The sequence below is a fragment of the Piliocolobus tephrosceles genome, chromosome 10 (genome assembly GCF_002776525.5).
Source record: "Piliocolobus tephrosceles isolate RC106 chromosome 10, ASM277652v3, whole genome shotgun sequence".
NCBI classification, from domain to species: Eukaryota; Metazoa; Chordata; class Mammalia; order Primates; family Cercopithecidae; genus Piliocolobus; species Piliocolobus tephrosceles.
In genome coordinates, this window is record NC_045443.1 from 61,073,919 (window position 1) to 61,092,077 (window position 18,159).

The 18,159-nt window shown below is 39.9% G+C and overlaps 1 protein-coding gene across 1 annotated transcript in view; it reads left to right on the forward strand.

The window, feature by feature from the left end:
* SRGAP1 (SLIT-ROBO Rho GTPase activating protein 1) overlaps positions 1 to 18,159 on the forward strand; it is a 330,478-nt gene that overhangs the window by 152,501 nt on the left and 159,818 nt on the right. Inside the window, exons 2-3 of the mRNA XM_023225129.2 lie at positions 9,076 to 9,271; positions 15,006 to 15,168. Coding sequence (XP_023080897.1) covers positions 9,076 to 9,271; positions 15,006 to 15,168 — 359 coding nt within the window. The remainder of the gene's footprint in view (positions 1 to 9,075; positions 9,272 to 15,005; positions 15,169 to 18,159) is intronic.

Here is an 18,159-nt window from a genome sequence, read left to right on the forward strand (position 1 = left end):
CCTATCCATGAGCATGGTATGTTCTTCCATTTGTTTGTGTCCTCTTTGATTTCACTGAGCAGTGGTTTGTAGTTCTCCTTGAAGAGGTCCTTTACATCCCTTGTAAGTTGGATTCCTAGGTATTTGATTCTCTTTGAAGCAATTGTGAATGGAAGTTCATTCCTGATTTGGCTCTCTGCTTGTCTGATACTGGTGTATAAGAATGCTTGTGATTTTTGCACATTAATTTTGTATCCTGAGACTTTGCTGAAGTTGCTTATCAGCTTAAGAAGATTTTGGGCTGAGACGATGGGGTTTTCTAAATATACAATCATGTCATCTGCAAACAGGGACAATTTGACTTCTTCTTTACCTAACTGAATACCCTTGATTTCTTTCTCTTGCCTGATTGCCCTAGCCAGAACTTCCAACACTATGTTGAATAGGAGTGGTGAGAGAGGGCATCCCTGTCTTGTGCCAGTTTTCAAAGGGAATTTTTCCAGTTTTTGCCCATTCAGTATGATATTAGCTATGGGTTTGTCATAAATAGCTCTTATTATTTTGAGGTACGTTCCATCAATACCGAATTTGTTGAGTGTTTTTAGCATGAAGGGCTGTTGAATTTTGTCAAAAGCCTTTTCTGCATCTATTGAGATAATCATGTGGTTCTTGTCTTTGGTTCTATTTATATGCTGGATTACGTTTATTGATTTGCGAATGTTGAACCAGCCTTGCATCCCAGGGATGAAGCCCACTTGATCATGGTGGATAAGCTGTTTGATGTGCTGCTGAATCCGGTTTGCCAGTATTTTATTGAGGATTTTTGCATCGATGTTCATCAGGGAGATTGGTCTAAAATTCTCTTTTTTTGTTGTGTCTCTGCCAGGCTTTGGTAGGAGTTACATTTTAAAAAGTAAAAAGAAATCGTTGAATAGGTGAAATTAATTTGAAAATATTTTAATGTAATACAATATATCCAAAATTTTATGATTGCAACATGAATTAATATACAGATGATTGAGACATTTTGCATTCTTTTTTTTTTCTCATAATAACATTTCAGAATTTCGTGTGTGTTTTACACTCACAGCACACTTCTCTTCAGCCTAGCCGTGTTGCAAGTGCGCAGTGACACTTGCGGCTACATACTGGGCAGCACAGTGCTTAAGAATTCTCCACAGTGTAGCTGGAAATCATGTTCTACTCCCTGATAACAGATTAAATGGAAATAATCATTAGTTCCACACCAGAAGACAGAAATGAGTGATTCATAAATAATTAAAATAATAAGAGGCTTAGGGGAAAATATGGATACCATTCAATCTTGTGAGGGTTTTTGTTGTTTTTATTAATTTGTTTTGCCCTATGATTCCTCATTCAAATGGGGGAACCATACAACTTACAAAGAAAACTCTTATTTCATAAGGTGTAGGATGCTTAGCATTGCATTTATTATTCTTTTGTATTCTCTTCTGAAATGTAAGTCTGATTATAAATCTTCCTTGTTTAAAATTGTTCCATTTCTGCCCACTGATGCTTCTAAGTATCCTCCATTGAGGTCCTGCTAGACCAACAAGATCCAAGTATCCAGCCTGCACACAGGTATTTTTAGTAAGGACGCCAGGTGACTTTTATCATCAAGCCAATTTGCAAAGCTGACCTGTGAAATAAAATCTGACTCCTTAGCATGCCACATGGGGTCCTTTCCAACCTAGTCTGTGACTAGACCTCCTACCCGTCCAGAATTCAATTTCAGCAACAGAGAAGCACTTGTTACAACTCTCCTTCTCTCCCACTTCCTTCAGCCAAACTCCTGATAAGTCAGTCTCAGGGTCACCTCTTTGTGCCCTTGTCTTTCTGCCCAGCCATGGATATGTCCGCCGCAGAGTCTCTCTGCATGTTGGCAGTCTTACCTTGAGGCTGTGAAAGTCGCTCGCTCTCATTATCTGTCTGTGTTGCCTCTGCCTCCTCGCTGAGAATGGGACTCATGACTTTCAGTCTGTTATTTATGGCCACGAATAAGGAGCCTGGCACAAGGAAATATTCCATAAATATTTTTTAATGAAAGCTTGCTGGTGCTAGTAATAATAACATGTCCGTCTGTTTCATAGTGGTTTACAGATTGCAGCATGCTTTTCACTTATATCATCTCATTTAATTCTCAGCACAGCCTTGTGAGGTGGGAAGTAGTATTTTATAAAATGAAACTCCGAGAGGTTGAGCGACTTGCCCCATGTCACATGACTTGTATTAGGTGACACTGTAACTCCATTCTGGGTCCATCCTAACCTAGTCTGGGTCCTTTCTGACCTAGTCTGTGACCAGATCTCCTACCCATCCAGAAATCAATTTGGTAAATTGAATTAAGTAGTGTACATCATGACGCTTGCTAATTTATGTGCAGAGTATAAGAGAAGCATAAATCTTGGGTTCAGATTTCTAGTGAAGTGGAGAAATGGCCTTTATTTATTCAGTTCATTCACTTTAAAAAAAAAAAAAAAAAAAAAAAAGCTCAGTTTTATGGAATTTTTGCCTGCTCCAAATTTTTAGCCTAAAAAAGCTTATTATGCAAAATTTGCACCTGGTGTTCAGTTAATCAACAGTCACCAGGTTGTATAAATATTCACATGAGCAATGAGCATGGAAATAATCAATAGAGCCAGTTAGCATCTCACTGGGTTGCTCTTAAAGACATTTCAATGCCTCTCCCCATCATTTAGGAAAATCCCTTCTGTCCTTTGGATAGAGGTAATAATACATCTTAAGAGAATGTAGACCCTTTTGGTATCATAAGAAAATTCTGACCAAATAAGAATGTGAAATAACAGAGATAATCTGTGATACTTTAGAAATGTTATTATATTATTTGCTAGATGATCATGAGTATAACACCACTGTATCAATTTTATGTCCTAGTTGTAGTCATTTAGTAATGTATTAGAGAAACAGCCCAGTGTGGATCAATCTTTCCATGAAATATGTATCAGTCTGTGGCTTCACACAAATTTATTTTAAGAGTTAGGGCTTCCCTTTATGAGAGCAATAACAAGACATTCCTTTATTTCTTCTGTTTCTAGGCAATTCCATTTTATTTGGCAAGTATTAGTCAGCAGATTTTTATAGCTTAGAGGAACCATTTTTTCTTTTTTTTTTTTTTAACAAATTAATTGCAGCAGTTTGAAAAGCACACTCATTTTGTGCATTGTTCTTGTTAGATTATTGGTATTGATTCATTCCATAGTGATGCTCTGGTAGAACAGAAATGAAATAATAGTCATTTAAAAAAAAAAAAAAAGTAAATTTTAGCCTCCATTAAAACAGCCATTATGATTATTTAGTAGCTCCTGACCTAGATTTAAGTAATGACTGCTTACAGCCTCCTCAGAGATCACGTTTTCCACCTAAAAGAGGTTATGCTGTTTTATGCAGTTATGGGGGATTCATGGTGAAAAGTCTTTCCTAATATTCTATTAGGTAAATCTTTTCTATGCCATTAAGTGCCTTTGGGCTCATGAAATCTTTTTAAAGTGCTTGTCCCCATGTTGGACATTTGACAAAAAGTACCAAAAAGTACTGGGTGTGGAAATAGGAGTTTGTTGTTATTACTATTATCATCATTATCAGAAATGTATCAACAACCAAAATTTCATGGAATTGTGATATAGCTATCTTTTTATGTATATAATTAAAATATAATTGAGATATATTTCACCTATCACACGATTTATCATTTTGAGATTACAATTCAGTGGCTTTTGGCATATTCACAGGTTTTGCGACCAGAGCCACAATCAATTTTAGATCATTTTTATTACCCTATAAAGAAACTTTGCACCCCTTAGCTGCCATTTTTCGCCAACCCTCCCAACTCTAGGCAACCCCTAATCTACTTTCTGTCTCTATATATTATTCTGGACCTTTTATAGGAATGAAATTATAGACTGTGTTTTTTTTGTGTGAGTGGTTTCACTCACTAAAGTTACGTTTTCAAGGTTCATCCATGTTGTCAATAAGTACTTCATTCCTTTTTATGGCTAAACAGTATTCTGTTGTGTGGCTATATCACATTTTGTTTATCTCTTTATTAGTTGATACACATTTGAGCTGTTTTCACCTTTCAGCTGTTATGAGCAATGCTACTATTGCACACATTCACATGCAAGTGTTTGTGTGGAAATAGATTTTCATTTCTCTGGAATGTATACCTGGGAGTAGAATGGCTGAGTCATATGGTAACTCTAAGTGTAATATTTTGAAGAACTTCCTGACTGTTTTCCAAAGGGACTGCATCATTTTACATTTCCACCAGCAATGTATGAGTTCCAGTTTCTCCACATTGACTTCCAACACTTTTTAAATCTTTTTTATTATAGCCATCCTAGTGAGTATGAAGTGGCACCCCATTGTGCTTTTGATTTGCGCCTCCCTGAAAGTTAATGATATTGAGCAACTTTTCATATGCTACTGGCCGTTTGTATATCATCTTGGGAGAAACGTCTATTGAGACCCTTTGACCATTTTTAAATTTTTATTATTATTATTATTATTATTATTATTGAGATGGAGTCTCTCTCTGTCACCAGACTGGAATACAGTGGCACAATCTTGGCTCACTGCAACCTCCGCCTGCCAAGTTCAAGCAATTCTCCTGCCTCAGCCTTCTGAGTAGCTGGGACTACAGGTGAACACCACCGCACCCAGCTAATTTTTGATTTTTAGTAGAAATTGGGTTTCACCATGTTGGCCAGGATGGTCTCGATCTCTTGACCTCATAATCCACCCGCCTTGGCCTCCCAAAGTGCTGGTATTACAGGCATGAGCCACCGCATCCAGTCTGTCCATTTTTTAAATTGAGATTTTGTTTTTATTGTTGAGTTGTAAGAGTTCTTTGTATATTCTTTATACAAGTTCCTTATCAGATATATGATTTGTGAATATTTTCTCCCATCCTGTGGGTTATCTTTTCACTTTCTTGGTGGTTACTGCCGTGTATCTTGTAACCTACTTATCCTTCAAAGCATTATGTTTTCCACACTCTTCCAGTCTGAGTCAGTTTCTGCTCCTCTTTCCATAGCTTCCTGTTGCACTTCTTTGTTATGGCAGTGAACAGAGTGTAAATGATGGGTTTGGGATTTGTCTTCCTAACCAGAAGGACCTGTCTCTTACGAACCTCTGTATCTCCAGTGCCTAGGACGCTGCGTAACACAAAATGGAAACTCAATAATTGCTTGTTCACCTAAACTAAAATGAACTTTGAGTCTAAAAAAAATGTTTCAGGTTAATATTAACCCCAAAAAAGCCTCTAAAAGGGGGTGGGAGCCTTAATAGACTGTCAAATAATCTGGGGGTAGGAAGGAAGCTGTAGTGTCTTATGCAGAAATAAGGCTCACAGTTGTTCTCAGAATTACTCCTTGCACTTACGCGTTCACCAGTTCCAGCTTTAGTTCTGTAGTTCCCATGACGACAGTGGTGCCTCTAGCTGCAGCCGCCTGTGGCTCCATGGCAGAATTCATGCAGTGTGGGGCCCAGTGCACCATGGGCTTCCTTGATTTGTTCTTTTTTGTTTGAGACAGGGTGTCACTCTGTTGTCCGGCTGGAGCGCCAGTGGTGTGATCACAGCTCCACTGCAGCCTCAAGCTCTAGGGCTAAAGGGATCCTTGCACCTCAGCCTCCTGGGTAGGTGGGATTGCAGGCGTGCACCACCACAACCAGCTAATTTCTAATTTTTTGTGTGGACATGGGGGTCTCCCTATCTTGCCCAGGCTGATTTCAAATGTTTGAGCTCAAGCGATCCACCTGCCTTGGCCTCCCAAAGTGTTGGGACTACAGCCATGAGCCAGTGTGCATGGCCCTTTGATCTGTTCTGAGCAGCAGATACAAATTTATGCGACCAATCATTTATTTTATTCATTTATTCATTTTGAAATATTTCTTTAAATTCTTTGGTGCTGTTTAAGGTGAGCACAAATCTAGTGAAGTCATATTAGGATAGCCATGCCATTTGTTCGTGGAGATGACTTCTGTACTCTGCAATCTTATGACGCTGGTGCGGTATAAGGAATCCAAAGATTTTCTCTTCCTAACAAGATGTGGTTTTTGTTTGTTTGTTTGTTTGTTTGTTTGTTTTGAGATAGAGTCTCACTCTTTTCCCAGTCTAGAGTGCAGTGGTGCAATCTCTGCTCCCTGCAACCTGCATCTCCTGGGTTCAAGCAAGTCTCGTGACTCAGCCTCCCAGGTAGCTGAGATTACAGGTGCATGCCACCACGTCCGGCTAATTTTTGTATTTTTAGTAGAGACAGGGTTTCACCATGTCGGCCTGGCTGGTCTTGAACTCCTGATCTCAAGAGATCCACCCACCTGAGCCTTCCAAAATGCTGGGATTACAGGCGTGAGCCACTGCACCTGGCCCCTAATGAGATGTTTCTTATGGTAGTAGTTTTCTGTTGAGTTTTTAAAAATGATCTTTCTTATGATCCTTTCCTTATTTGTCCTAAACTTCTCTAAATTGAAGAGGTAGTTGAATGGATTATCCTCCATTTTTTGGAGTTGATTTTCTCGCAGTGATGCTCTAGATTCTGTCTCTTACATGTTTCCTGTTGTGGAGAATGCTGAGTGTCTTGTTTTGATTGGAAAATTACAGATGACACAAAGTAACAATTAATTTTTGTAAAACGAGGATGAGGATTTAATTGTTAAATCCGTCATTCTCATGATTCCCTAGTTCTTGATCTTAAATCCTGATGGAAGTAAGCAAGAGAATATTTAAAAATGAGACCCAAGAAAAAAGCCTGTATAATTTTTGTGTATTTCTGATGAGATTTGCGATTTGTACTTTTATTTATTACTTGGCACTAAGGCAGCTAAAAAACAAAACAAAACAAAACAAAAAAACAGAAAACTAGTTGACAGCGTAAGATGTTTGATTTACTTTCTGTTAGTGCAGCAAGGTGTGCTAAAATTACTTCATCTTAAAAGACTGACTGGGATCCCTGAATGGTGGGAAACACCCCCACCCTTGAAATATTCTTTTTCTTCATGAAGCAAAAAGAACTCTGTAGTTTTGAAAGACAAAGTTTGGCAAATATGCTGATTATAATACTGTATTGGAAAACACTTACTTTGATTGACTAAAAACCAGATGCTGTTCACAGTAGTTATAAGCCTGTAATAATGTGTTCAACTCTGGTGTTCAGCACATGTCTGTGAAGTTATAATAAAATCCTGCAATCTAGAGGTGGAGAGACCACGCAAGGACACTTGAGAAATTCTCCCCTGTCTTCCCCCAGGACTCCCCAGAGACAGCACTGCCTGGAGCCTGACCTTATTGAGGGCAGAGATCTTGTTTCATTAGTTATTGTTTCTTCTTTGCCAGGATACAAGCCTGGCACAGTATAGGTGCCCAAAAAAAGGTTTGATGGATAGAAGGATGGGAAGTGTTTGATTAGTCAGACTGACAGGTTAGGGTCAAAAGTCTCCAGGGGTACCAGTTACTGGCTGAAATGCTTAGATAAAGTATTTATACTCCTTAAACTTCAATTATTCTTTGTAAAATGGAAAATAATACTAAAACCTACTTCATTAGGGCATAGAATAGTAAACATTGAGTTATTACTAGTTATTTTTAAATTAAGCACATTTCCTAACTCCCCATTCAGAACTTGACCACCTTATTCATGAACTTGCTATTAATTTGCTGTTAATGAACTCGATTAAACATGGTCAAGGTTATGTGTATATGTATTATACACACACACACATATATACATATATATATTTATAATCAGCACTGGCCTTCTGTATCTAAGAGGAATAGCAAGAAATTTAAAGAGACATTATTTGGACATTGATTTCTACTAACTCCACTGAATTAGATTCAGCCTTCACTTTTCGGGATATGTACTGACACTGGGAAAGATGAAATGAAGAAGTTTTCCAGCGTGATGTTCTTGTCTTTGGAGCTTAGCCTTAGGTCTTAGAACAAAAACAAGTCTGTAGTTATTAGTTACTGTATCTCATTTTCCAAAACACACATGTTTCTTTGTTACAGTCGTTTACAGATATTTTTGCATGCCACATTTTTACTTTTGAGATTTCCCTGAATCACTAAATGACCACCCTTCATGTTCCTAATGTATTAAAATTATCAGAAGATTCTTTGAGGACTAAATATGTCGATAAGGGTATTATTTTGAACAACGTGTAAAAGGTAAAGGCCAGCTGAAGAGGCCTTTTTGTTGTGAACATAATAAATTGGAATCTGAGGACTGCATTGTTATGAATGGATTATTTGGCTATGGACAGAAGTTATTTTTAGGCACAGCATCCCTATAAGCCCTGAAGCTATGTGTTTTACAAACTAGAAATTATGCACTAAATAAAAATTACCAGATGTCAGTCTCTGTGTGTGCCAAATGGCAAACATGTAGTGGTTCAGAACCTGGAAGAAATGATGCTTATTTCTTTGCCATTCAGACTCAAAAGGGATAGCTGAGATAGAGTGCTGTTGAAAACATTACAGTGTTTTCAGCTACCCAAAGATGTTATGAATTGTTATCTGAAAGGCTTTTATTCTTTCCCCTCATGGCTCTTTGTGTGTTTGTGGCATTACAAATGTAACCCATATATTTATTCTAATTTATTACGTTCTTTCCTGAGGCTCCTCTTGTTCTTTTAAAGGGTCAGCAGATAACTTATTTAAAGAATCAACCTGGACACAGTATTCTAACAAAGGTCCAATACAGAGCTAAATAAATAATAGGAGTCATGGTCAGACACAGTGACTCACGCCTGTAATCCTAGCACTTTGGGAGGCCAGGGCGGGTGGATTACCTGGAGATGCATGCCTGTAGTCTCAGCTACTCGGGAGGCTGAGGCAGGAGAATCGCTTGAACCCGGGACTCAGAGGTTACAGTGAACTGAGATTGCACCACTGCATTCCAGCCTGGGCGACAGAGTGAGACCCCTATCTCAAAAATAAATAAATAAATACATTTAATATATATATTATAAATATATTTTGTGACTTATATCTTGCACATAACAGCACACCTCATTAATTTTCATGTAACCATCCAGTGGCTTATCTTCTCTCCTTAGAAATTCGAGCTCAACTGGTAGAACAACAAAAATGCCTGGAGCAGCAAACAGAGATGCGAGTTCAGCTTCTCCAGGACCTGCAAGATTTCTTCCGGAAAAAAGCTGAAATTGAGACAGAATATTCCCGGAATCTAGAGAAATTAGCAGAAAGGTTCATGGCAAAAACGAGAAGCACTAAGGATCATCAACAATACAAGTAAGAGACTTGAATCTAATTCACCTTTCCAAGGGTGATATCCATCCTGCCTTTGCCACCTTTGTGGATTTTCGATTTTTCTATTTTTGCCTGAGTAGTGGTTGTAGAGCATATTCTCATAAATAAAAGCAGCCCTCTACATTTGTAATTTATGGGCATCAGTTTATCATTTAAAACTAGTGTAATCTGTTGACAGTTTTGTCTTTCCAATACATATATATTTATGGATAACTTTATATGCCAGAAGAGAAGGTATCTGTTTGTAAAATTCTTGATTATAGAAACCTGGGAGTTGATATCTGCTATAGGTAGGACAGATTTAAAATAGCTTTTTGTTCAAGCAAAGACCTCAGATTTTCTATAGTGAATTTATATGAAAATAAGCAGTAAGAATTGCTTGAGTTTAGTGCCCCCCTTCCTGCCCATCATATATTTATGGTCACTATAATTGATGCTGATTTAAAACAAAAGTTTTAAGGAAAATGCTATGAATGAGCATCAAGTAAGTTTAATTATAACTTACTTGCTTTAAAAATCACCCATAAGATGTTCTGCTAATGAAATTTACCATATGATTTAAATCCTGGGGACAGGGCCAGGCAGGGTGGCTCATACCTGTAATCCCAGCACTTTGGGAGGCCAAGGCAGGTAAATCACCTGAGGTCAGGAGTTCAAGACCAGCCTGACCAATATGGTGAAACCCCATCTGTACTAAAAATACAAAAATTAGCCGTATGTGGTGGCCTGCATCTGTAATGCCAGCCACTCGGGAGGCTGAGGCAGGAAAATATCTTGAACCCGGGCAGCAGAGGTTGCAGTGAGCCGAGATTGCAGCACTGAACTCCAGGCTGGGCAACAGAGTAAGACTCCATGTCAAAGAAAAAAAAAAAAAATGCCAGGACAAAGAAAGACAAGTAAGCAGACAACTCCAGTGAAATATTCAAGTGCTCCAACAGGGGGAGGCCAGGGAGACCCTGGACAGACCCAATTGATATCTGTTCTGCACTGGAGGTGGGAAAGGGAAGGTCCTGAAAGAAGTGGCATCTAAGCAAAGACCTGAAGGACTAGTTGGTCAATAAAGGAGAGAAGAGGAGGATATTCCAGGCAAGGGAACCATCATGGGTAAGGGGCCGGCAGGGAATGTACCATGCCCGGCTAAGGGATGTACAGCAGGTTTGCAGAATAGAAGTAGTCCAGTGGGAGTGAGTAGGGAGGCGATGAGCTACATGGCTGCAGGTGTGACTCAGAGCAGGTCCTGGGGGCCTAGGGATCTTCCTGGCCAGGTCTTCCTTCCAGACCTTTTAGGGCACTAGAAGGAACACTGCAGGTAGAGAGAAGTTGACCTGTTTAGGAGATAGTAAAAAGACAGTGCAGGCTTTCATTTCTGTAAATACAGCAGGCCAGATAATCTGAAAAACATGTAAATCTGAAAACTCTCAGAAATGCTGGTTAACATATAATGGACATCCTTTTAAATATAAATTTCTAGGGGCCAAACAAAGAAGAGGGAACTGAAAAACTAAGTGGCAGTTGTATCTACCCTTTAATTTCACAGGGGGAGAGAAGAGGAGGTCTGTGCCAAGTAAAGACTTGGAACTAAGAGCTTCTTCCCCACCAACCCCATTGCATTGCATCCCAGAACCAGAAGAGCTACTATCTCAGTGAAATGGTTAAACAGAAAACCCTCTACCCACCTTCATGGGGCACAACAAGGAGACCTGGCTGCTCAGCCTGGGCTCCCGTTTGGAAGGGGCTGCGGAGAAGCATGCCTTTCTTTCACCATTGGCTTTGTAGTTCCATTCATTTTACACCTCTCCATGACCTTAGACCCTGCATAAAAAAATGGGATGGGAACTATCCCTGGGATACTTGTGCAGAAGCAAACACAAAACTATTCTGGATAAGAAATACCTTTCTCTTTCTCTCTCTCTCTCTATTTCTCTCTCTCTCCTTTCTTTTCTCTCTTCTCTTTTTTCTTTCTCTCCCTTTCTGTCTCCTCTCTCTCTCTGTCTCTCCCCATGCACACAGTCTTTCGACTGTAACCTTTACTGTTGGTCCAGAATAAGAATAAATCTTAATGATGATCCCCAGGGTGAACAAATGTTATATGTACTTAACAGAGAGTAGGCCTGGGAAGCAGAGGCTGGAGCCAGCACTGTATTCACATTTATAGTAACTTAACTGTTTCTTTTTAAAAGCAGTTGTAATTAAGAAGACAGCCCATTCATCTATTCAGTAATTTTTTTTTTTTTTTTTTTTTGAGATGGAGTCTTGCCCTGTCACCCATGCTGGAGTGCAGTGGTGCGATCTCGGCTCACTGCAACCTCCTTCTCCCAGGTTCAAGCAATTCTTCTGCCTCATCCTCCCGAGTAGTGGGATTACAATAGGTGCCCACCACCATGCCTGGCTAATTTTTGTATTTTCACTAGAGACAGGGTTTTGCCATGTTGGCTAGGCTGGTCTTGAACTCCTGACCTCAAGAGATCTGCCTGCCTCAGCCTCCCAAAGTCCTGGGATGACAGGTGTGAGCCACCGTGCACAGCCCATTCAGTAAATATTTTTTAGTATCTTCTGTGTTTTGCATTTAGTAATCGGTGGCTGTGAAGGGAAAATATGGATGGGTCCATGGATCTTATCTGGCCCCGTGGCAGATGGACGCATTTTTGTTTTCCTGGTTTATTTGGTAGTTTTCTTTAAAAGGTAAGTAGTTTGAAATTTTCTTTCACTTGAGTAAGTTTATTATTGAATATGGGACTGAAGATAAGATGAATATGTCTATGAAAAGGATAAAACAGGATTGGGAAAAAAAGTCAGCCAGGTTGGGTTTGAATATTGGCTCCACTTTGTGACTCTGGTTAAGTTACTTAACCTCTCTGAGCCTTGGTGTCCTAACTTGTAAAATGAGGTTTTATGACCCTTAAGTGAGAAACGTGATACAGTCTTTGATACGACTGATAACCAACCCAGGATATGCACTTGATATTCCTTCTCCTTTTAACCAAACAAATGTTACATCTTTAGCATGATATCATTACCAATCATTCAAGCTATATTCTGGAGTCTGGTTCTTACTCAGTTTTGGGACACTTATTGTGTAGAACAATTTTTGGCCTAAAGATGCCACTGCTTAGTGGAAAGACCAAGGCTTAGTTCAGCTTCCCTGGACTCAAAAAAGACTCTCTCAGACACTAGCTTTGGTCTTTATCAAATCAGTATGTCTGCTAAGCTTCCATTCTTTCACTGATAGAAAAGATACAAAGGGCCAGGTGTGGTGGCTCACATTTGTAATCTTAGCACTTTGGGAGGCTGAGGTAGGTGGATAACCTGAGGTCAGGAGTTCAAGACCAGCCTGACCAACATGGTGAAACCGTCTCTACTAAAAATACAAAAATTAGCCAGGCGTGGTGGCAGGCACCTGTAATCCCAGCTACTTGGGAGGCTGAGCCAGGAGAATCACTTGAACCCAGGAGGAAAAGGTTGCAGTGAGTCGAGATCATGCCATTGCAGTCCAGCCTAGGCAACAAGAGTGAAACTCCGTCTAAAAAAATAAAAATAAAAATAAATAAAAAGTAGATACAAAGAATCTCTGCCTCAAATGGTGAGTAATAAGGATTAAGTAAGAGTTGATATCTGTAAAATCTTTATGCCAGCCTCTGGATAAAATAGCTGACTTTATATAGCACTTATTATATATACAAGGCATTATTATAAGCATTTTAAAATAATATTAACTCCAGTGATTCTCATGAACAATCTTATAAGCACTGTTATTTTACCCATTCTACAAAGTGACTGAGGCACAGAGCAGTTAGGATCATTTGCCCAAGATCTCATAGCTAGTAAGGGGTAGTGCTGCAGGTGAACCTAGACAGTGCAGCTCAAGAGGCCGTGATCTTGACATGGATATTACTTTTCACAGTAAGTGCTCAGTAAATGATAGCTGTTATTGTTTTCAATATTACTACTACTGCTATTATTACTAAGGCAATAATTGTTTATGCAATGAGTGACATAACACTTATTTAATGCTTACTATGGGGCAAGGCCCTGAGGATACGTTGAAGCATGAAATGTTCTGAAAGAATGTGTGGGTTACTTCAGCAAAGAAGATCTACATGAAGGTTAATAGAAATAAGGTAACATTTACCTTATTATATGGGGCTGGGTAGATAGAAACTCTCAATAGGAAAGTTCCAATTACCTGCTATAGAACCACTGCTCTTTGCCTGATGGTGTTAAGAAAAAAGGGAGATGGCAAGGTAGAGGGCATAATTCTTCAGTGTGCCAGTGGGGAGAATGGGAGGCTGCCCTCACAGGTGCCAAGTGCTAGGAGCCTAAATCAGGCCTTCTTCCCCTGTGTGCATTCCTGCTTCCATCGTCTGCTTTCATTTTCTTCTGGAGAGGGCATTGACTTAATGCAGTATTAAATCCTGAATCTGAGAGACGCAATGGCAGAAAGACCCAACTTCATCATTTCTTTCCTAACTTAATTAACATTCAGAGTCATAAATGATCATAAATAATAGGAGGATAACATATCTGATTAAAGGGTGCTTTTGTTCCTGTGTTAGCATAAGGATTCTCTGCCATTTTGCCATTTTACAGTTACTTTTTAAAGAAAAAATAAACAAAAAAATTTCTTTTCTTTTTTTTTTTTTGGAGACAGACTTTTGCCCTGTCTCTCAGGCTGAAATGCAGTGGCACAATCTTGGCTTACTGCAACCTCCACCTCCTAGGTTCAAGCAATTCTTGTGCCTCAGCCTCCCAAGTAGCTGGGATTACATATGCCCACTACCACGCCCAGCTAATTTTTGTATTTTTAGTAGAGACAGGGTTTCGCCATGTTGCCCAGGCTGGTCTCGAACTCCCAATCTTAGACAGTCCGCCCACCTTGGCCTCCCAAAGTGTTAGGATTACAGGCATGAGCCACCACGCCCGGCCGCAAAAATTTTTTAAAAAGTACTTTTTCTTAAGCCGTATCATTGCTCGCTGTTTTTGTTGAGTTATTCTTTAAGATTTTTAAACAGTTTTCTTTTGCTGTTTATATTAACTTTTAGCTTTATTTTATAGAATAAAACAAGGAGCAGTTATGAATCTGAAACAGTTTAATGGGTTTCAACAGGCATGTGACAAGTCATAAGCCAGCAAACTTCGTGGTTCTCTTCATGAGCCTTGAGACAATGCAATAAAGTTCTGATTCCCAGGAAAAGTTTTTGGGAGACTGGAGGTTGTATATCAGGGGATTAATAAATAACCCTCGAATTTATGTTCCATGCAACGCATAACTAGCCAAATTTCTTTTCCAGCAACAGACTGAATATTCAAAGCAGACTTTGTATGCCGTGGCAAAACCACAGTCTGTCTGAGACAGTAGTCAGTAGATTTTTATGTAAACGTAAATCACTTTATTCAATGGAGTGTGTAAAGCTGAGAGCCTGCCTAAGCACTGTGTATGTTAGGGTCCCATGGTCCTTGTCAGGAATATAGGTTTTCACCAGTGTTCTTGGTCCAAGTTTTTCCTTCCAAACCTGGACAATTGCTGGCTCTGTGCCGTCCACAGGCTGGAAGGCTGTTCTGCTGGCTGATAAGTATCCTGGTCTGAGAAATGCTCAGAGCAGGAAGCACAGCGACAGTATCCATCTGTTGTGGCTCCTTAGTTTGCCTTGGTGACTTCACTCATCTGATTGGGACAGCTTTGAAATGGATGGTAATTCTGTGTTTCTTCACTTCTTAGGAAAGACCAGAACCTGTTGTCTCCAGTGAACTGCTGGTATTTGCTCCTGAACCAAGTAAGGAGAGAAAGCAAAGACCATGCAACCTTGAGTGACATCTATCTGAACAATGTGATTATGCGGTTCATGCAGATAAGTGAGGATTCTACCAGGATGTTTAAAAAGGTACACTCCATAAATCCTGCCATAGTGTGCTTTCCGGTAACTGCCTTGCCTATAACCAGGACTGAGAACGGTGTCTGAAAAATTAGGTGAATGAATCCTTTAGAGACACAGAATAAATGGTTAAAAATTAGATGAATGGATGTTTGAAAGACACGGAATAAAGAACTAAAAATCAGGCTGGGCACGGTGGCTCATGCCTGTAGTCACAGCATTTTGGGAGGCCGAGGTGGGTAGATCATGAGGTCAAGAGATTGAGACCATCCTGGCCAACATAATGAAACCCCGTCTCTACTAAAAACACAAAAATTAGCTGGGCATGGTAGCACATGCCTGTAGTCCCAGCTACTCGGGAGGCTGAGGCAGGAGAATCGCTTGAACCTGGGAGGCGGAGGTTGCAGTGAACTGAGATTGTACCACTGCACTCCAGCCTGGGTGGCAGAGTGAGACTCCAACTCCAAAAAAAAAAAAAAAAAAAAAAAAAAAAATGTGTTAAATTGGATGAATGAATCTTTTAAAAATACAGAATAAAAAGTTAGGTATAGGGCATACATATGGAGTTGTAAGTCAGTGAATCTGCGAGCTAAACAATGTGAGCAAAAAGTTTGAAATAAGATGTTCCTGCAAATTGCACCTCTGCCCAGGAACGGACTACCTGTACTCATGAAAAATCAGGCCACAGGGTAAATGCCTTGAATTCTTTGTTTGGGGCTCACACATGGTGAGAAACTTATAAAGAACAAGATTATTACACGTGCTACTCTCTTGAGAAGATACTAGCATAGTCTTTCTTAGTTTCACTAGACCAGCAGCAGAGGCTGTGAGAGAGCGAGATGAAGAAAATTTCACAGGGCACAGAAAATTCCATCCCTTACACACCAGCAAGCTTCCTCCTTCCCAAGTCCATTAAAAAACAAGAACTGGGCTTTGAAGTTTTCTTATCATTGTTACTAATCTCAGCCAACTCTCAGCAATTTTTTTGTTGTGTGGACATTTTTGCTGAGCACAAATAATAAAATGGGACCATTTCCTGTGTAGAAAGTGCAGCTACTTGCCCAGTACAACTAGTGTTCATTTTTTATGCTTGTAAGATGAGAGTTTTCCCCACCCCCTCAGCTTTGTATTAGGAATGTTGATGCCTGTACCTATACCTGTACCTCTATTCAGTAAGTAATTATTAGTTTCAGAAAGTAGCGGGGAGAAAAACCACCCTGTAGATTAATATTTATGTTTCAAAGAGTCTCCTTAAAACAAAGACATAGTGTTAAGCAGGCCAGCTGGAAAATTTCTTAGTCATGTTTGATGTATCCACATTAGATTTGATTTCTGACCTAGAAAGGGAATTTAGCAAGCTCTAAGTCACCTTATGCTCCATTAAATAGAAAAAAAAAAATTTCAAACGAAGGAGAAACTTTGAAAATTGAAACTAAGGAGCATATAATTTAAGAACAGATAGAGAAATATCCTATGCGTCTTAAATGGTAGAGTTTTAAAAAAATAATTTAGACAGAGCCGTGAAAGTGAAATAATTTTCTTGTACATGAGCTCTTTATGCAGAGACCTCATTTGGCTCAGCAGGTTTTTCTGAGCATCTCTTATGGGCAGGAGACTACGATGACAGGTGTTGAAAAGGCTGCAAAGATGAAGAAAAACTAGTCCTGGTGCTCAAGGAGATCACAATTTATCCAAATTTGTATGGCACTATATAATGCTTCTTATTGAGACAGGGCCTCTAGGACCAGTACCTCTACTGAGTTCATTTATTTATCCATTCAACAAAGCATCTTTAAAATGCCTGGCTAGGGGAGCAGAGCTAAAAGACATGTCCCTGCCTGCAAGGAGCTCATTACAGTAATTAACAGTTACCACGCTAAACGGAACTGGAAGGCTGGAGATCTTAACTCTACCTAGGGGATGAGGAAATTCTTCACAGCTAGGGGAACACTTGAAGTGAGACTTGTAGGAGAAGGAGGCATTCATCAAACAGAAGGACAATGATCTATTCCAGGAAAGAACATGAGCATGTTCCGGGAAAGGAAAGAGTTTGATATGATTGGACCAGGGATCGTATGGGAGTGGGTGATGGGATGTGAAATTAGAAAGGATGGTCATATAAGAAGGGACTTTGTATGTCTTGCTAAAATGTGAGGATGTGTATTTTGTAAGTCAAAGTCAAGGGCTTGATAAAGTGGATAGAAACCTAGGGCTAAGAGTCAAACAGATTTGGATTTGAATTCCAGCCCTTCTGCATACTTGCTTTGTGATCTTGGGAGATCATTCCAGAGATTCAAGAGTAGGCTGTCCATTCTTGAGGGAGCAAGAAAGGCAAAACTGGGCAGAGGGAGAGGCTGCACCTGTGAGTGCTCTGGGGCTGGCATGCCCTTTGGAGTGATCTCATATCCAGGCAAGGAGACCTGGCCTTTGTTTTGGGGAGGGATTAAGTAATCTTGGAGTGAGGCAGCTCCCATTGGTGGATGGTAATTCCCAGAGAGGGATCAGCTTTGAGTTTCAGCAGCTAGCAGCCAGTATTCCCAGGAGTTGGAGGAATGAGTTGCTGGCTCTTGAGGAATGGCCTGGAGAATGCACAGTAGACACACGCACACATGCACACATGCACACACGTGCAGAGAGGGAGACAGAGAGACAGAGACAAAAACAAACAGATATGCCTGCTTGCTTGTTACCAGAAGTTCTCTTCTTATCCAGATTTTCTGGTTCTCAAAGAATTTCATCCTTGGAAACTGCCTATTTACAGTGGATTCCTGGTTACTTTGGCATTTAGTAGGGGGAATGCCCCATGCTTCCTAAACAGCTTTTTCATTCCTAACCATTGCTAACCACCTGGAAGGGTAACAAGTCATTACAATTGCAGGTGGGAAGTTCTGCCTTCCTCGAGCGAATACAGCAGACTACGCACCTCACCTTCCCATCAGTGTTATTGCTGGAAGAGGAAAGAATAAGAGAGGCAAAGGGCACAAGGGAGAGATCAGAGTT